The sequence below is a fragment of the Saimiri boliviensis genome, chromosome 21 (assembly GCF_048565385.1).
Source record: "Saimiri boliviensis isolate mSaiBol1 chromosome 21, mSaiBol1.pri, whole genome shotgun sequence".
Classification (NCBI taxonomy): Eukaryota; Metazoa; Chordata; class Mammalia; order Primates; family Cebidae; genus Saimiri; species Saimiri boliviensis.
Genome location: NC_133469.1, coordinates 22,385,124 through 22,406,052, shown reverse-complemented (window position 1 = coordinate 22,406,052; position 20,929 = coordinate 22,385,124). Strand labels below are relative to the sequence as shown.

The window sequence follows — 20,929 nt, the reverse complement described above, 5'->3', positions numbered from 1 at the left end:
GGACCAGCAATTAAGAAACCAGATGTTAGGAAAAATAAAAGAACAAAAACAAACAAACAAAAGAAACCAGATGTTGGTCAGGAACAGTGGCTCACGCCTGTAATCCCAGCATTTTGGGAGGCCAAGGAGAGCAGATCGCCTGAGATCAGGAGTTGACACCGGCCTGGCCAACATGGTAAAACCACATCACTAAAAATACAAAAATTGGCCAATGTGGCAGTACGCTCCTGTAATCCCAGCTACTCAGGGGGCTGAGGCGTGAGAATTATTTGAACCTAGAAGGTGGAGGCTGCAGTGAGCAGAGATCGCACCACTGTACTCTAGCCTGGGCAACAAAGTGAGACTCTGTCCCAAAAATGAAAAAGAAACCAGATGCTTGGCCCAGTGCAGCACTTTGGGAGGCTGAAGTGGGCAGATCGCCTGAGCTCAGGTGTTCGAGACCAGCCTGAGGAACATGGTGAAACAAAAAAATTGAGCCATAATTTTTTCTCTACCAAAAAAAAAAAAAAGAAAAAAGAAAAGAAAGAAACCAGATTTTTTTTTTTTTTTTTGAGATAGAGTCTCACTCTGTTGTCCGGATGAGTACAGTGGCAATGATCTTGGCTCACTGCAACCTCTGCCTCCCGGATTCAGGCGATTCTCCTGCCTCAGCTTCCCAAGTAGCCGGGACTACAGCTGTGCGCCCCCACATCCAGCTAATTTTTTTGTATTTTTAGTAGAGACGGGGTTTCACCATGTTAGCCAGGATGGTCTCGATCTCCAGACCTCATGATCCGCCCATCTCAGTCTCCTAAAGCACTGGGATTACAGGCGTGAGCCATCGCGCCCAGCCTTTCTTTTTTAACAACCAAATTCCAATTAGTACTTAGCCAATCCTTTGCAGTTTTCAGGTTCCAGTGTTACCATACCGTCTAAGCAGACTGGGAGACAGACTGCTGGAGGATAGATGTGAGGGAAAAGAATGCAGAATTCCACCATGCACCACCCCAGGTCTGGCTTCATAGTGGTTAAGATCAACCATCTCCTGTGTCTAATAGAAAAGCTAAGATAAGAATGAAACAGGCCAGGCGTAGCGGCTCACACCTGTAATCCCACCCAGCACTTTGGGAGGCCAAGGCAGGAGGATCACCTGAGATCAGGAGTTCAAGATCAGCCTGACCAACATGGAGAAACCCCATCTCTACTAAAAAAAAAAAAAATACAAAATTAGCTGGGTGTGGTGATGCATGCCTACAACCCCAACTACTCAAGAGGCTGAGGCAGGAGAATCACTTGAACCTGGGAGGTACAGGTTGCAGTAGGCTGAGATTTTGCCATTGCACTCTAGCCCAGGCAACAAGAGCGAAACTCCGTCTCAAAAAAAAAAAAAAAAAAAAAAATGAAACAGTATATATCTCTGGAAATAATATATTATGGCTCAATTTCAAATTGAGTTATACAAATCTGTCTTGAAAGGCTGGTTTGAGATGAAAGTACACCCCAAATCGACCTATACATTCAATGTAAGCTCCATCAAAATCCCAACTGGTTTTTTTTTCCCCAGAAACAGACAAGCCTATCCTAAACTAATACGGAATTGCAAGAGTCACAGAATAGTCAAAGCAATGCTGGAAAAGAAAGAACAGAGCTGAAGGGCTCACACAATTTCAAAGTTCCCTACAAAGCTAGAGCAATAAAGATAATATGATACAACAACAGGTATACAGACCAATGGAACCGAATTAAGAATGGAAAAATAAATCTATACACACATGGTCAACTGATTTCTGACAAAGGTACCTAGGTCAATCAATGCGAGAAAGAATAGCTTTTCAACAAACGCTGCTGAGTCAACTAGTAGTGGTGCGTTTTCTTTTGTTTGTAAAAGAATACCTGAACCTAGAGAGTTTATAAAGAAAAGGAATTTATTTCTCACAGTTCTGGAGACTAAAAAGTCCAAGGCTGAGGGGCTGCCTTTGACCCCAGAGTCCTGAGGCGGCACAGAGTATCCAGAGTATCACATGGGGGAGTTGGGCTGAGCATGCAAACACGTGAGCTCCCGCTCTCTCTTCTTCTAATAAAGCCACTGGTTCCACTCACATGGTAACTCATTAATTCATTAACCCCTGAATAGATTAATCTAGTCGTGAGCCTGCTACACTTGGGTTTGTTTAACCCCTCCAAACCTCATGTTGAGAACTGATCCCCTGCGTTGGAGGTGGCGCTTAATGGGAGGTATCTGGGTCATGAGAGTGGACCCCTCACGGACGACCTGGTACCGTCGTCAAGGTTCTCAGTGAGAACTAGTTTTTAAAAACAGCATGGCACTTCCCTTCCTTTTCTCACTCGGCTCTTTTCTTGTCATGTGACCTCTGCACACGAGCTCCTGTTCTCTTTTCGCCATGAGTGGAATCAGATGCCAGCATCATGCTTCTTATAGAGCAGGAAGAAGCATGAGCCAAATAAACTTCTTTTCTTTATAAATTACCCAGCGTCAGGTATTCCTTTATAGCAACATAAATGAACTAAGACAAAGACAATGTGCTCAAGACGCAATCACCTCTAAAAGACCCCATCTCCTTTGAACCAAATTCCTTCTGACAGGAAAAAAAAAAAAAACACCCATCTCCTAATATTGCCACATTGGGAGCTATGTTACAACAGGAATTTCAGGGCACACTGAAACCACAGTCGTATGTAAAAGAATTGATCTGGATCCCTACTTCAAACGATATTTAAAAACTAACTCGGTCGGGTGCAGTGGCTCATGCCTGTAATCCCAGCACTTTGGGAGGCCAAGGTGGGTGGATCACTTGAGGTCAGGAGTTTGAAACCAGCCTGTCCAACATGGTGAAACCCCGTCTCTACTACAAATACAAAATTAGCTGGGCATGATGGTGCACGCCTGTAATCCCAGCTACTTGGGAGGCTGAGGCAGGAGAATCGCTTGAACCTCGGAGGCGGAGGCTGTAGTGAGCCAAGATTGTGCCACTGCACTCCAGCCTGGGCAATAAGAGCAAAACTCTATCTCAAAAAAAAATTAACTCAAAACAGATCAGGCCGGGTGCAGTGGCTCATGCCTGTAATCCCAGCACTTTGGGAGGCCAAGTCAGGCAGATCACGAGGTCAGGAGTTCGAGATCACCTGGCCAACATGGTGAAACCGCGTCTCTACTAAAAATACAAAAATCAGCTAGGCACTGTGGCACACGCCTGTAATCCCAGCTACTCAGGAGGCTGAGGCAAGAGAATCACTTGAACCCAGGAAGGCAGACGTTGCAGTTAGCCAAGATCACACCACTGCACTCCAGTCTGGATGGCATAGTAAGACTCTGTCTCAGAAAGAAAAAGAAAAGAAACAAACAGATCAAAGACCTAAATTGAAGAGCTGAAACTATAAATACTCCGAAGGAAACATAGGTGAAAATGTACATGACCTTGGATTAGCCAATGGTTTCTTAGATAAGACACTCAAAGCATAATAAACCAAAGAAAACACAGACAAAATGGAATTCACCAAAATTAAGTGTTTCTATGTCAGAGGATACAGCCAAGAAAGTAAAAAGACAAACTATAGCATGAAAGAAAATATCTAGAAATCCTGTATCTGATAAGCATCTGGTAACCAAAAACACATAAAGAATTCTTACAGCCGGACACAGTGACTCATACCTATAATCTCAACACTTTGGGAGGCCGAGGCAGGTGGATCATGAGGTCAGGAGTTCACAGACCAGCCTGGCCTACATGGTGAAACCTCGTCTCTACTAAAAATACAAAAATTAGCCAGGCGTGGTGGCACAAACCTGTAATCCCAGCTACGCAGGAAGCTGAGGCAGGAGAATTGCTTGAACCAGGGCGGCAGAACTTGCAGGCAGCTGAGACCACACCACTATACTCCGGCCTGGGTGACAGAGCTAGACTGTGTAAAATAACAACAACAAAAAGACTTCTTACAATTCAATTTTTAAAAAACTCAAGGGCCAGGCGTGGTGGCTCATGCCTGTAATCCCAGCACTTTGGGAGGCTGAGGCGGGTGGATCATGAGGTCGAGAGATCGAGACCATCCTGGTCAACATGATGAAACCCCGTCTCTACTAAAAAATACAAAACATTAGCTGGGCATGGTGGCGCGTGCCTGTAATCCCAGCTACTCAGGAGGCTGAAGCAGGAGAATTGCCTGAACCCAGGAGGCGGAGGTTGCGGTGAGCCGAGATCGTGCCATTGCACTCCAGCCTGGGTAACAAGAGCGAAACTCCGTCTCAAAAAAAAAAAAAAAAAACCTTGCTAATTGCTACTTATCACAACATCAAGAAGCCTCATATTAACATATGCTAAATTGAACATGACAAAGATTATTATTTAGCAAGAAGGATTTTTACTAGTCAGAATGCATAATTTTGAACAAGGTTGTCTATACTCGGCACAAAAATGCAGTCTGGAAGACTGAACTAGTTCTGGAAAAGTGTACAAGAGCTAACTATTTACATAAAAGTTTATATGCAATACATGACCCAGTTAAAAAAAAAAATCAGAGATGAAATGTGACAGAAATCCTGAGTCATCAATAGCACCACCTCCCTTAGCGACTTCTAACATTTACTACTTCATGAACCTGAAACCAAACCCTATCAAAATTACACGGTGAGTGCTCCCGCAGATCCTATTTATAATAGCATGGAATAGGAGTGAGTGCTACATCTCACTTTAGATATCTAACAGGATAGTGAAACAGCAGACAGCAATAAGAAAACTGTATCTTCCTCTAAGAAATTAGCCCACCAGTATCTGCATTTACATATAAATACACTGTAGTTGGGCTTACTTTGGATGGTATTAAAAACAACATCCAGCTAGACACAGTGGCTCACACCTGTAATCTCAGCACTTAGGAGGCCGAGGGGGGCGAATCACCCAAGGTTCGTCTCAGTTTGAGACCAGCCCGACCAACATGAAGAAACCCCGTCTCTACTAAAAATACAAAAAATTAGCAAGGCATAATTAGTGTGCTCGTAATCCCAGATACTCAGGGGGCTGAGGCAGGAGAATGGCTTGAACCCAGGTGGTGGAGGTTGTGCTGAGGTGGAGGATGCGGTCAGCCAAGATCGTGGAATTGCATTCCAGCCTAAGCAACAAGAGCGAAACTCCATCTCAAGAAAATAAAAAAATTAAAACAACATCCATATTTAAAAAACAAAATAAAGGCCGGGCGCAGTGGCTCACACCTGTAAACCCAACACTTTGGGAGGCCAAGGTGGTGTGTGGATCACCTGAGGTCAGGAGTTTGAGGCCAGCCTGACCAACAAGGTGAAACCCTGTCTCTACTAAAAATACAAAAATTAGGCCACGCGTGTTGGCAAGCACCTGTAGTCCCAGCTCCTCGGGAGGCTGAGACAGGAGAATTGCTTGAACCCAGGAGGTAGAGGCTGCAGTGAGCCGAGATCAGGCCACTGCACTCCAGCCTGGGCAATGGAGCAAGACTGTGTCTCAAAAAAAATAAAGACTCCAAATAAGGTAAACTCTCAGAGATAGACAATGTTGAGGTTGAAAAAAATTCCATGTGCAGAAGATGTCATCAAGATAGCCAACTAGAGATGTCCAAGTCTTGTCTCCTACACAAAGACCTAAATAAATAAATAAAACTCAAAGCAGATCCCAAACGAAAACTATAAAATTCCTGGAATTCAAAATAATCTTAAGGAAACTCAGTGAGGTACAAGAGAATACAGATAGACAATTCAACAAAATCGAAAAATAGAAACAATTCATAACCTTAATTGGAAGTTCAACAGAGATAATAAACAACCAAATAGAAATCTTGGAACTGAAGAACTGAATGAATAACATAAAAACTATACTTGAGAGCTTCAACAATAGAATAAGCAGAAGAAATCCCCACTAACCCCCACCACACCCCCCCCACGCTGTTTTTTTTGAGACAAAGTTTCATGCTCTGTCACTAGGCTGCAGTGCAGTGGCACAATCTCGGCTCACTGCGACCTTCACCTCCTGAGGAGTAGCTGGGACTACAGGTACGCACCACCACGCCCAGCTAATTTTTGTATTATTAGTAGACATGAGGTTTCACCATGTTGGCCAGGATGGTCTCAATCTCTTGGCCTCGTGATCTGCCCATCTTGGCCTTGGATTACACGTGTGAGCCACTGTGGCTGGCCAAACAGAAGAATTTCTAAACTTGAAGACAGTTGTTTTGGAATAATCCAGTCAAGCAAACAAAGAAAGAATAAAAAAGCCAGGCATAGAGGCCCATGCCTGTAATCCCAGCACTTCGGGAGGCTGAGTTTGGTGGATCACCTGAGGTCAGGAGTTCAAGACTAGCCTGGCCAACATGGTGAAACCCCATCTCTACTAAAAATACAAAAATTAGCCAAGCATGGTGGCGGGCGCTTATAATCCCAGCTGTTTGGGAGGCGGAGGCAGGAGAATAGCTTGAACCCAGGAGGCAGAGGTTGCAGTGAGCCGAGATCACGCCACTGCACTCCAGACTGGAACAAGAGTGAGGCTCCATCCCAAAAAAAAAAAAAAGAATAAAAAAATGAGGAAAGCCTAGTAGTCCTATAGAATGTGATTAAGCAAACAAATATTCACGTAATGGCAGTTTGAAAACAAAAAGAGATGGGAAAATGCATAGAACACCTATTCTGTGAATTAATAGCTAGAAACTACACATCTCTCCAAGTCTGGAGAGAAATGTGGACATCCAGAGATCCAGGACACTGAAAGGTTCACAAATAGATTCAACCAAAAAAGTTCCTCTCCAAAGCACAATATATATATATATATATATATATAGTCTAAAACTGCTAAAAGTCAAAGACAGAAAGAATTCTAAAAAAAATAAAAGTGTCAAGTCACATAGAAAGGAATCCCTATTAGACAGACAGCAGATTTCTCAGAAAAAATGTTGAGAATGGAATGATATATTCTAAGTGTTAAAAGAAAAAAAACCTCTCAGCCAAGAATGTTACACTCATGGAAGCTATTCCTTTTCTTTTTTGAGACAGGGTCTCACTCTGTTACCCAGGCTAGAGTGCAGTGGCGCGATCTCAACTCACTGCAACCTCTGCCTCCCGGGTTCAAGCAATTGAACTTCAGTCTCCCAAGTAACTGGGATTACGGGTGCGGGCAACATAGACACAACTGTATAGCTACAATTGTAGATTGTAGAGACAATCCCTACTATCGAGGTACTAACAATTTATGCATTAATCACTGCAAGGCAACCACTCCGTTAGACTTCTTACAAATCTCTCATTCTCAGTTAGACTCCTTATAAATCTATCACTGAAAATGCCCACTGAGTCTATATAACTGTATATAAAATGGATATCAAGTTAGTTTTTAAGATGACGTAAAAACTGAAAAAGATATGCTATGTGGTATGACAATTTGTGGGCCACATATTTATTTTGCATAACAATCTCACCATACAAATATGATTAGGCTGGGCGTGGTGGCTCACACCTGTAATCCAAGCACTTTGGAGGCCAAGGTGGGCAGATCACCTGAGGTCAGGAGTTCAAGACCAGCCTGACCAACGTGGTGAAACCCCGTCTTAAAAAAAAAAAAAAAAAAAAAAAGGCCGGGCGCGGTGTTTCACGCCTGTAATCCCAGCACTTTGGAAGGCGGGTGGATCACAAGGTCAAGAGATCGAGACCATCCTGGTCAACATGGCGAAACACCGTCTCTACTAAAAATACAAAAATTAGCTGGGCATGGTGGCGCACGCCTGTAGTCCAGCTACTAGAGAGGCTGAGGCAGGAGAATTATTTGAACCCTGGAGGCAGAGGTTGCGGTGAGCCAAGATGGCGCCACTGCACTCCAGCCTGGGTAACAAGAGCGAAACTCCGTCTCAAAAAAAAAAAAAAGATTGCAGTTTGACTCAGTATTTCCCTCCAGATAAGTTAGCAAAAGTAAACAACCAAACAAACAAAAAAAAAGGGAAATACAGTAGAAGTACCCTAACTGACTTACACTTAAGTAATTTGCTGAATTAAGTGACCTACTATACTTTCTCTTTTTTTTTTAATGAGACAGGGTGGAGTGTAGTACTGTGATCATAGCTCACTGCACCTCCCTTCCACCCAGGGCTCAAATGTCAATCCCCACCTCACCTCAGCCTCCCAAGTACCTGGAACCACATGCATGCACCACCACACCCAGCTATTTTTTTGTATTTTTAGTAGAGACGAGGTCTTGCCGTGCTGTCCAGACTGGTCTCAAACTCCTGAGCTCAAGCAATCTGGCCACCTTGGTCTCCCAAAGTGCTAGGATTACAGGTGTAAGCTACCATGCCTGGCTGGTTTTTTCTATGAAACATATTAAATCTTTCCATAGGAAACTGAACATATACAGCTAGTAGCCTACTTTTTTGTTTCTTGAGACAGGGTCTCCCTCTGTCACCCAGACTGGAATGCACAGGTGGGATCTCAGCTCACTGCAGCCTCCTCCTCCTGGGTTCAAGGGATTATCCTGCCTCAGCCTCCTGAGTAGTGTGTGCCACCATGCCCGGCTCTTTTTTGTGTTTTTAGTAGACATGGAGTTTTACCATATTGGTCAGGCTGTTCTGGAACTCCCGATCTCAGGAGATCCGCCTGCCTCGGCCTCCCAAAGTGCTAAGATTACAGGCATCAGCCACTGTGCCGGGCTGAGTAGACTACTGTCTAGCACACTTGAATAAACTGTATGCCTACCAAGAATACGTTATTTTATCCCCAACTTGCTTACGAAAGTTAAAGTTAGGACAAGGCTGGGCACGGTGGCTCAGGCTGGGTGAGGTGGCTCACTCTGTAATCCCAGCACTTTGGGACGCTGAGGCAGGTGGATCTGTTGAGCCCAGGAGTTCAAGACCACCCTGGGCAACACGGTGAAACCCTGTCTCTACCAAAATAAATAAATAAATAAATAAATATTAAAAAAAAAAAAAAGTCAGGCCAGGCACAGCGGCTCACCCTTGTAATCCCAGCACTTTGGGAAACCGAGGTGAGTGAATCACAAGGTCAGGAGTTGGAGACCAGCCTGTCCAGGATGCTGAAATCCCATCAAAATTTAAAAAATTAGCCAGGCGTGCTAGTGCACGCCTATAATCCCACCTACTCAGGAGGCTGAGGCAGGAGAATAACTTGAACCCAGAGGGTGGAGGCTGCAGTGAGCTGAGACTGCGCCACTGTACTTCAGTCTGGGTGACAGAGACTCTGTCTCCAAAGAAAGAAAAACAGTTGATGTCACTGAAATTGTGTAATTTATTTAAAATCATGAACGTCATTGAAGATTATGAAAAGAAACTTGATGTTTCTAAGAAAGCTAAGTAATTTTTTAAATCTTTCTAGATAATTTAGAGTGTTTTTCTTTTTTTCTGAAAGAGAGTCTCTGTATCACCCAGGCTGGAGTACAGTGACGCAACCTCGACTCACTCCAACCTCCACCTCCCAGGTTCAAGTGACTGTCATGTTTCAGCCTCCCAAGTAGCTGAGATTACAGATACACACCACCACACCCGGCTAACTTTAGTACTTTTTGGTAAAGATGGGGTTTCACCAGGTTGGCCACACTGATCTTGAACTCCTGGCCTCAAGTGATTCACCCGCCTTGACCTCCCAAAGTGCTGGGATTACAGGCATGAGCCACTGCGCTCAGTCAGATAATCTTAGAAGTTTACATAAAAACTAATTTAAATGGTTTGGCAAGTTACTTTAAAATACATATAAAATTTAGTGTGAGAGAAAAACTGTAAAACACAGGCAGTAAGTCATAAGAATCTAGATGATTTTTCAGGCAGATTGTTTTATAAGTGTCTTTATATTATTATTCTACTATAAACAAATTAGAAACCATAAGTAATAGATATGGTTTATGCTAGAAAGATGAAATTCTAATCAACAAACCCATATTCAAAGAAAAAGCCTTGGGTCAGGCGCGGTGGCTCACGCCTGTAATCCCAACACTTTGGGAGGCCGAGGTGGGTGGATCACGAGGTCAAGAGATCGAGAGCATCCTGGTCAACATGGTGAAACCCCGTCTCTACTAAAAATACAAAAAAATTAGCTGGGCATTGTGGCGCATGCCTATAATCCCAGCTACTCGGGAGGCTGAGGCAGGAGAATTGCCTGAACCCAGGAGGCGGAGGTTGCAGTGAGCCAAGATCGCGCCACTGCACTCCAGCCTGGGTAACAAGAGCAAAACTCTGTCTCCCCCCCCCCCAAAAAAAAAAGAAAAAGCCTTGACCTAACATCAAGATATAGAGACAGGGTCTTATTTGCCCAGGCTGGTCTTGAACCCCTCCCACCCTGGCCTTGCAACCTGGTACAGGCATGAGTCACTGCACCTGGCCAACTCCTCAGTTAAAGTCCTAGGACCAAACACAGTGATTTAGGTAAGAAGGCCTTTATGGTAAACTAAAAATTTAGTGCACTGCTATGACTTTTTTAAAAAATTGGAAATCATTGAGTTGGTTATAAGAACTTGCCAAGAAGGAGGCTGGAGCGGTGGTTCACACCTCAGCACTTTGGGAGGCGGAGGTGGGTGAATCGCTTGAAGCCAGAAGATCGAGATCAGCCTGGCCAACATGCTGAAACGCTGTCTCTACTAAAAATACAAAAATCCACCAGGTATGGTGGCACGTGCTATAATCCCAGCTACTCGGGAGGCTGAGGGACAAGAATCACTTGAACCTGGGAAGTGGAGGTTGCAGTGAGCCAAGACTACATCACAGCACTCCAGCCTGAGTGACACAGCAAGACTCTGCCTCAGAAAAAAAAGAACTTGCCAAGAAGAAAGGAAAAAGTAGCCAGGCACAACGGCTCATGCCTGTAATCCCAGCACTTTGGGAGGCTAAGGCAGCCAGATCACCTGAGGTCAGGAAACCAGCCTGGCTAACATAATGAAACCCCTATCTCTACTAAAAACACACACAAAAAAATGGCCGGGCGCGGTGGCTCACACCTGTAACCCTAGCACTTTGGGAGGCTGTGGGGGATGGATCACCTGAGGTCAGCAGTTCGAGACCATGATGGCCAAAATGACGAAACCTCGTCTCTACTAAAAATATAAAAAGTAGCTGGGCATGGTGGCATGTGCCTATAATCCCAACTACTAGGGGGGCCAAGGAAGGACGTTCCCTTAAACTTGGGAGGTAGAGGTTGCAGTGAGCCAAGATTGTGCCACTGCACTCCAGCCTGGGTAACAGAGCAAGACTCCATCTCAAAAAACAAAACAAAACAAAGCAAAACAAGGCCAGGTGTGGTGGCTCACACCTGTAATCTCAGCACTCTGGGAGGCAGACAGGGACAGATGACGAGGTCAAGAGATTGAGACCATCCTGGCCAACATGGTAAAACCCCATCTCTACTAAAAATACAAAAATTAGCTGCGTATACTGGCATGCACCTGTAGTCCCAGCTACTTGGGAGGCTGAGCCAGAAGAATTTGCTTGACCCTGGGAGGTGGAGTTTGCAGTGAGCTGAGATCACGCCACTCCAGCCTGGGACCTGGCAACAGAGTGAGACTCTGTTTAAAAAAAAAAAAAAAAAAAAAAGGCAAACAAAGTAGCTGGGTGTGGTGGTAGCTGCCTGTAATCCCAGCTATATGGGAGGCTGAGGCAAGAGAATTGCTGAACCAGGTTGGTAGTGATCATAGTGAGCCAAGATCACACCAATTCACTACTCCAGCCTGGGCAACACAGCAAGACTCCATCTCCAAAAAAAAAAAGAAAGGAAAGCCGGGTACGGTGACTCACGCCTGTAATCCCAGCACTTTGGGAGGCCAAGGCGGGTGGATCACGAGGTCAAGAGATCAAGCCACTGCACCCGGTTTTGCTTTTTTTTTTTTTTTTTTTTTTTTTTCTGGAGACAGTCTCACTCTGTCGTCAGAATAGAGTGCAGTGGTGCAATCTTGGCTCACTGCAACCTTTACCTCCCGGGTTCAAGCAATTCTCCTGCCTCAGCCTCCCGAGTAGCTGGGACTACAGGTGTGCACCACCAGCTAATTTTTGTGTTTTTAGTAGAGACGGGGTTTCACCATGTTGACCAGGATGGTCTCAATCTCTTGACCTTGTGATCCACCTGCCTCGGCCTCCCAAAGTGCTGGGATGACAGGCGTGAGCCACCACGCCCGGCCAACGGGTTATTCTTAGAGGCTTATTAGTACTATTTGATGTCAAAGCCATACATATAAAGTACTTAGATACATATACTTTATATACAAAGTCCTTATTACAACTTACTATAACCACCATAAGCCGAAGATAGTACCTTGGGGTGAGGAAAGATGCTCCTGCAGCTTCTCCTGAGAGAGGAGTCCCAAGTAGCTGAGAACAACATACTTTGTTTCATAGTGAAATCCCAGAGGCACAGTAGAATAGGACGCCATTGAATTGGCTGGTGGTGCTCCAAAAAGGTCTACTTATGGATGTATAAAACCTAAGAACAGAAAAGCGATTTTTTCAGCTTAGAGTTTATTACACGCCACTTTAACAGTTGTTTCACACCAAAATGTGTTGTGTCGCTCTTAAGAGTTTTCTTTCTTCTGAGATGCAGTCTTGCTCTTGTTACCGAGGCTAGAGCGCAGGGCGGGATCTCAGCTCACCGCAACCTCTGCCTCCCGGGTTCAAACGATCTCCTGCCTCAGCCTCCCAAGTAACGGGGATTACAGAAGCCCACCACCACACTCTGCTAATATTTGTATTTTTAGTAGAGACGGGATTTCACCACGTTGGCCAGGCTGGTTTTGAACTGACCTCAGGTGATCTGCCCCCCTTGGCCTACCAAAGTGCTGGGATTACAGCCATGAGCCACGTGCCTGGCCCAATCTTAAGAGAAACAACTTTTTATTTTGAAAACAAAAAATAATATGGGCTGCTTGAAGATCTCAAACATCCAATTAAAAAGAGGTTCAAGGCCAGGTGCGGTGGCTCACGCTTGTAATGTCAGGACTTTGGGAGACCGACGCGGGTGGATCACCTGAGGTCAGGATTTTGAGACCAGCCTGGCCAATACAGTGAAACTCTGACTCTACTAAAAATACAAAATCGGCCATGGTGGCAGGTGCCTATAATCCCAGCTACTCGAGAGGCTGAAGCAGGAGAATAACATAAATATGGGAAACAGAGGTTGCAGTGAGCAGAGATTGCACCACTGCATTCCAGTCTGGGGGACAAGCGAGAAATTCCGTCTCGGAAAAAAACAAAAAGCGAGAGAGAGAGAGAGAGAGAGAGAGAGAGAGAGGGGGGGGGGGGGGGGAGAGAGAGAGATGCAAATAATTCATGGGAAAAAGAGGCAATGTTTACAAAATTAAGATCTGTGATAAACAAAAATGTTAAGATGATAAACAATAAAAAGTACAAACAGAATCTGAAACAAATTAAGAGTGGCTATGTAACAATAACATAAAAATCTATTTGGGGCCGGGCGCGGTGGCTCAAGCCTGTAATCCCAGCACTTTGGGAGGCCGAGGCGGGTGGATCACGAGGTCGAGAGTTCGAGACCATCCTGGTCGACATGGTGAAACCCCGTCTCTACTAAAAATACAAAAAATTAGCTGGGCATGGTGGCTCGTGCCTGTAATCCCAGCTACTCAGGAGGCTGAGGCAGGAGAATTGCCTGAACCCAGGAGGCGGAGGTTGCGGTGAGCCGAGATCGCGCCATTGCACTCCAGCCTGGGTAACAAGAGTGAAACTCCGTCTCAAAAAAAAAAAAAAAAAAAAAAGAAAGAAAGAAAGAAAACCCATTCGCTACCAAAAAAAACAAAGTTAGTTGGCCACAGTGGCGCATGCCTGTAACCCCAGCTACTTGGGAGGCTGAGGCAGGAGAACTGCTTGAACCAAGGAGGCAGAGGTTGTGGTAACCCGAGATGGCACCATTGCACTCCAGCCTGGGCAACAAAAGCAAAACTCCGTCTCAAAACAAAAAATCTACTTGGAATGGTTAAACAGCTGTTTTTAAAAATGCAGGTCAGCGTTGTGGTTCACACCTGTAATCCCAGCACTTTAGGAGGCCGAGGCAGGCGGATCACTTGAGGCCAGGAGTTCAAGAAAGGCCTGGTCAACATGGTGAAACCCCATTTCTAATAAAAATACAAAACTAGGCCGGGTGGGGAGGCAGGCACCTATAATCCCAGCTTTTCAGAATTCTGAGGCACAAGAATCACTTGAAACTGGGAGGCAAGGGTGGCGGCGAGCCAAGATCGTGCCACTGCATTACAGCCTGGGCAACAGTGCAAGACTGTCTCAAATAAACAAATAAAATAAAAATTTAAAAATGTATTCAGTCATACAATACAGTAGCTGAATAAAGAAATATATAGGGCCGGGTGTGGTGGCTCATGCCTGTAATCCCAGCACTTTAGAAGCTGAGGTGGGCAGATCAGGAGGTCAAGAGATCGAGACCATCCTGGCCAACATGGTGAAACCCTGTCTCTACTATAAAATACAAAAACTAGGCCGGGCGCGGTGGCTCAAGCCTGTAATCCCAGCACTTTGGGAGGCAGAGGAGGGTGAATCACAAGGTCAGGAGACTGAGGCTATCCTGGCTAACATGGTGAAACCCTGTCTCTACTAAAAATACAAAAAATTAGCTGGGCATGGTGGCACACACCAGTGGTCCCAGCTATTCGGGAGGCTGAGGCAGGAGAATGGCTTGAACCCAGGAGGTGGCGGTTACAGTGAGCCGAGATCACGCCATTGCACTCCAGCCTGGGTAACAAGAGCGAAACTCCATCTCAAAAAAAAAAACACCCCTAATTATAAATACAACCATAATCATGAATTTCATTATTTTCCATCTTTAATGTATATGTTATAGCCTAAACACCTCTTTATTTGGTGAAGGATTATGTTTATTCATTTAAATCTAGCGTACAGTTTTTAGACTTTAAATGCGTATCTGTCATTCTGGTTGTGAACATACCAGACCTAAACATAGCAGACCTACAGTATAAAATAACCATTCAACTTTTTTTTTTTTTTTTTTTTGGTCATCCAGGCTGGAGTGCAGTGGCGCAACCGCAGCTCACTGCAACCTCTGCCTCCCAGGTTCAGGCGATTCTCCTGCCTCAGCCACCCAAGTAGCTGGGACTGCAGTTGCGTGCCACCACACCCGGCTAATATTTTGTCTTTTTGGTAGAGACGGGGTTTCACCGTGTTAGCCAGGATGGTCTCGATCTCCTGGCCTTGTGATTCGCCCACCTGAGCCTTCCAAAGTGCTGGGATTACAGGCGTGAGCCACCGCGCCGGCCCAGCTTTTTTTAACTTTTAAATTTTTTTATACAGATGGAGTCCCACTATATTGCCCCAACTGGTCTGAAACTCCAGGCCCCAAGTGACCCATCAACCTTAGCTTCTCAAATTGCTGAGATTACAAGTGTGAGCCACCATATCTGATCCCAACTTCTTAAGTGTGTGCTTCCAGTTGTGTAGCAACGAAGTAGCTCCTTCAGGCCTATGGAGAAACAGGGAAGTCAGATCCCAAGAACACTGTTACATAACTAGCACGTTTGAATTTAACTACAGGACAAAGGCATTGATAAGATGGCAAACGTAAACTCTATAGCACTACTACAGGGTCATGTCTCTAAGCATAAAATGGGAGCGAACACCCACTTCCTTTGCTACATTCTGCGGTGCCTAACAAGCATAGTGCATAATGGACTTCTGCATTTCTAACAAACATCGTAAATAAATTATACCTTTGTGACACCTCTATTTCTTTCCTTTTTTTTTTTTGAGACCGAGTTTCGCTCTTGTTACCCAGGCTGAAGTGCAATGGCGCGATCTCAGCTCACCGCAACCTCCGCCTCCTGGGTTCAGGCAATTCTCCTGCCTCAGCCTCCTGAGTTGCTGGGATGACAGGCACGCGCCACCATGTCCAACTAATTTTTTGTATTTTTAATAGAGACGGGGTTTCACCATATGGACCAGGATGGTCTCGATCTCTTGACCTCGTGATCCACCCGCCTCGGCCTCCCAAAGTGCTGGGATTACAGGCTTGAGCCACCGCGCCCGGCCTTTTTTTTTGTTTGTTTGAGACAGAGTCTTGCTCTGTTGCCCAGCCTGGACTGCAATGGCACCATCTTGGCTCACTGCAACCTCTGCCTCCCGGGTTCACGCAATTCTCCTGCCTCAGCCTCCAGCGTGTGCCACCACGCCCTGCTAATTTTTGTATTTTTAGTAGAGACAGGGTTGTACTGTGTTCGCCAGAATGGTCTTGATCTCCTGACCTCGTGGTCTACCCATCTCAGCCTCCCAAAGTGCTGGGATTACAGGTGTGAGCGATCACCCCTGGCCAACATCTCTATTCCTAAAGCACTTTTCTATGTGTTAACACAGTAATCCTCTACATTTGAATGAAAACAGGTTCAATTTTATAGATGGAAAAACAAGAACAATTTATTTGCCTAAAATCATACACCTAGTTAACAGTCCAACCACCTGAGTATACTGTCTTCACTTCCTCTTAGCCCTTAACTGCATTTATTCAACACATATTTACTGTATTCCAGGCAACATAGTAGATGAGACCAATGCAGAGGCGAAAACTAGTCATAGGGAACTAGCAATAGGGAACGATACAGTAGCAAAACAAGGTGGTTTTTGTAGTATCACAGACCCAGAGTACTGACAGAAGCAAATTTGTCAGTTGTTTTTTTTTTTTTGAGATGGAGTTTCGCTCGTTACCCAGGCTGGAGTGCAATGGCGCGATCTCGGCTCACCGCAAACCTCCGCCTCCTGGGTTCAGGCAATTCTCCTGCCTCAGCCTCCTGAGTAGCTGGGATTACAGGCACGCGCCACCATGCCCAGCTAATGTTTTGTATTTTTAGTAGAGACGGGGTTTCACCATGTTGACCAGGATGGTCTCGATCTCTTGACCTCGTGATCCACCCGCCTCGGCCTCCCAAAGTGTCGGGATTACAGGCGTGAGCCACCGCGCCTGGCCAATTTCTCAGTTTTAAGAATGAACGGGGCAAGGGGGGAAGAAAGCTAGATTGGATGAAAGGTAATCATGACCTGGGACCATCACCTAAAGCTTTTGGGGAAGCAAGGGACAATGCTCACGTCCATCCCACTGTAAGCTCAACAGCAGAGACTATTTCATATGTAAAAGTCACTGCAAGATTCTTCTCAAATGAGAGGAACACAGTTACTTTTACTCATTAAATTTTATCTAATAGGACCTCTTAAACTTCAAGTGAGTGCAAGTGCCAGTGTTCACGAAGTGATTAAACACACTGACCATCTTAAGTATAAAAACTGCTATCTTAGCAGGGTGCAGTGGCTCATGCCTGTAATCCCAGCACTTTGGGAGGCCGAGGCCGGCAGATCACCTGAGGTCAGGAGTTCCAGACCAGCCTGACCAATATGACGAAACCCTGTCTCTACCAAAAATACAAAAATTAGCCAGGCGTCATGGCATGCACCTGTAATCCCACCTATTTTGGAGGCTGAGACAGGAGAATCACTTGAACCCGAGAGACGGAGGTTGCAGTGAGCCGAGATTGTGCCACTGCACTCCAGCCTGGGCAACAAGAGCAAAACTCCATCTCAAAAAAACAAAAACAAAACACAGCTATTATTTTTTGCACAATTAAAACTATTAAACATATTTACGTAACCCAACTCTTTCTTTCTGTGCCTTACTCCTTTTAGTTTGTTCCTCTATTAAGTTTCAGGTAGAGCTGTCCCTCGGTACCGACGCAAGATTGTTTCCAGGATACCTGCAGACACCAAAATCCTCAGATGCTCAAGTTCCTTATACAAAATGGTCTGGTATTTATATATAACCTACTCACTTCCTCTCTCATGTACTTTTAAGTCATTTCTAGATTACTTATAATCCAATACCTAACACAAAGGCTATTTAAATAGGTGTTATGCTGCATTGGTTTTTATTTGTATTGTTTTTATTGTTATTTGTGGGTTTTTCCCCAAATATTTTCCAAACAAGATTGCTGAAATCTGCAGCTATGCAAACTGTGGATAAAGAGAGGCCAACTGCGTTTGTCAGCCAAACAGCCTAACGAAGCAAAAGGTAACTTAATGCTGTGTTTATGTATCTTTCAGTGTCATCTCCAAAACCAGCCACAAATAAAACATCTGTGAACCTTCAACAATAACAATATCCACAATTCTACAATATGTGGGTTTCTTTTCTTTTTTGAGACGTAGTTCCACTCGTTACCCAGGCTGCAGTGCAATGGCGCGATCTCGGCTCACCGCAACCTCCGCCTCCTGGGTTCAAGCAATTCTCCTGCCTCAGTCTCCTGAGTAGCTGGGATTACATGCACTCACCACCAAGCCCAGCTAATTTTTGTATTTTTAGTAGAGACGGGGTTTCACCATGTTGACCAGGTTGGTCTCGATCTCTTGACCTCGTGATCCACCCGCCTCGGCCTCCCAAAGTGCTGGGATTACAGGCTTGAGCCACCGCGCCCGGCCTTCTTTTCTTTTTTAAACTAGATTTCTATTACAAGTACCAGTTGAAATTCGAGAATGCTACCAGTGCTGACTATAATGTAGGAATGAGACACATTTTATGAAACATAATCAGAAGGTACACAGCAACTATGAAATCCTACTCTAAACCAGGAACCGTGGCTCAAGCCTGTACTTCCCAGCACTTTGGGAAGCTGAGGTAGGTGGATTATTTGAGGCCAGGAGTTTGAGACCAGCGTGGCCAACACAGTGAAACTCCCCATCTCTACTAAAAATACAAAAAAATTAGTTGGGTGTAGTGGTGTGTGCCTGTAGTCCCAGCTACTAGGGAGGCTGAGGCAGAATCACGTGAATCTGGGAGGCAAAGGTTGCGGTGAGCTGATATAGTGCCATTGTACTCCAGCCCTGGCGAGAGACTCTATGTCAAAAAAAAAAAAAAAAAAAAAAAAAATACAAAAGTCAGAGAGGTGTGGCGGGGCGCATCTGTAATCCCAGCTACTCGGGAGGCTGAGGCAGGAAAATCACGTGAACCCGGGAGGCGGAGGTTGCAGTGAGCCGAGATCCACCACTGCACTCCAGCCTGGGCAAGACTTGGCCTCAAAAACAAAAAACAACAACAACAACAACAAAAAAGTGAATAGGCCAGGCACAGTGGCTGACGCCTGTAATCCCAGCACTTTGGGAGGCCAAGATAGGTGGATCACGACGTCAAGAGATGGAGATTATCCCGGCCAACATGGTGAAACTCCGTCTCTACTAAAAATACAAAAGTAGGCCGGGCACGGTGGCTCAAGTCTGTAATCCTAGCCCTTTGGGAGGCCGAGGCAGGTGGATCACGAGGTCAAGAGATCGAGACCATCCTGGTCAACATGGTGAAACCCCGTCTCTACTAAAAATACAGAAAATTAGCTGGGCATGGTGGCACGTGCCTGTAATCCCAGCTACTCAGGAGGCTGAGGCAGAAGAATTGCCTGAACCCAGGAGGCGGAGGTTGCGGTGAGCCGAGATCGTGCCATTGCACTCCAGCCTGGGTAACAAGAGCGAAACTCCGTCTCAAAGAAGAAAAAAAAAAAAATACAAAAAGTAGCCAGGCATGATGGCAGGCTCCTGTAGTCCCAGCTATTCGGGAGGCTGAGGCAAGAGAATCACTTGAACCGGGAGGCAGAGGTCACAGTGAGCCGAGATCGCACCACCGCACTCCAGCCCGGCCACAAAGCAAGACACTGTCTAAAAAAAAAGGAAGCAAACAAAATCACCACAACAAAAGAAAAACATTAATAAAGTTTCTTGGCCACCGGGCACGGTGGCTCACGCCTGTAATTCCAGCACTTTGGGAGGCAGAGGCGGGTGGATCACGAGGTCAAGAGATCGAGAGCATCCTGGCCAACGCGGTGAAACTCCGTCTCTACTAAAAAACACAAAAATTAACTGGGTGTGGTGGCATGCGCCTGTAGTCCCAGCTACTCGTTAGGCTGAGGCAGGAGAATTGCTTGAACCAGGGAGGCAGAGATTGCAGTGAGCCAAGATTGCGTCACTGGACTTGAGCCTGGCGCCTGGCGACAGAGCAAGACTCTGTCTCAAAAAATAATAATAATAAATTTAAAAAATAAAAAAATAAAAATAAAGTTTCTTTACTATCAGTGCTTTAGTCTCATGACTCACTGGTGGCTTGAACAGGAAACTTTTTTTTAAGTTCCAGAAGTTAACATGAGCCCCTATCTATTCTCTAATCCATGCTTTACCAGCTCCTATTAAATTCTAGGACTTTCTCTGAAAGAAAGGAGGTAAAATAGTCCTAAAAAAAAGTATAGGCCAGGGGCGGTGGCTCATATCTGTAATCCCAGCACTCTGGGAGGCCTAGGTGGGAGGATCACTTGAGTTTGGCAATGCCAGACCAGCCTGACCAACAGGGAGAAATCCCGTCTCTACTAAAAATACAAAAAATTAACTGGGCGTGGTGGCACATGCCTGTAATCCCAGCTACTAAGGAAACTGAGGCAGGAGAATCATGTGAACCTGGGAGGCAGAGGTTGCACTCCAACCTAAACAACAAGAGCAAAACTCCATCTCAAAAAAAAAAAAAAAAAAACCTATGAAATGCCCGGGTGTGGTAGCACACACCTGTGATCCCAGCACTTTGGTGGGAGGCCGAGGCGGGCAGATCACTTGAGGTCAGGAGTTCAAGACCAGCCTGACCAACATGAAGAAAGAAACCCATCTCTAATAAAAATACAAAATTAGCCAGGTGTGGTGGCACATGCCTGTGATCCCAGCTACTTGGCAAGCTGAGGCAGGAAAATCGCTTGAATCCAGAAGTGGACGCTGAGGTGAGACATCATTGCACTCCAGCCTGGGCAACAAGAGCGAACTCCTTCTCAAAAAAACAAATAAATGAAAACTGCCGATGAATTGATTTTCTTTTTGAGACAGAGTCTCACTCTGTCACCAGGCTGGACTGCAGTGGTGCAATCTTGGCTCACTACAACCTCTGCCTCCCAGATTCAAGGGA

General features: G+C 45.3%; 1 protein-coding gene across 6 annotated transcripts in view; it reads right to left on the bottom strand.

The window, feature by feature from the left end:
• BCL2L13 (BCL2 like 13) overlaps positions 1–20,929 on the bottom strand; it is a 78,449-nt gene that overhangs the window by 53,913 nt on the left and 3,607 nt on the right. For 3 of the 6 annotated variants that reach the window (XM_074391051.1, XM_074391052.1, XM_074391053.1), the window contains exons 1-2: positions 12,248–12,337; positions 3,785–3,900 (exon numbers count right to left, since the gene is read on the bottom strand). Coding sequence is in view for 3 of the 6 variants with exons in the window: in XM_074391055.1 (XP_074247156.1) it covers positions 12,248–12,365 (118 nt within the window). In the remaining 3 variants the exon portion in view is untranslated. Of the gene's footprint in view, positions 1–3,784; positions 3,901–12,247; positions 12,416–20,929 lie in introns of those variants that run through there. The other 3 variants (XM_074391055.1, XM_074391056.1, XM_003942696.4) reach the window with 1 other exon arrangement.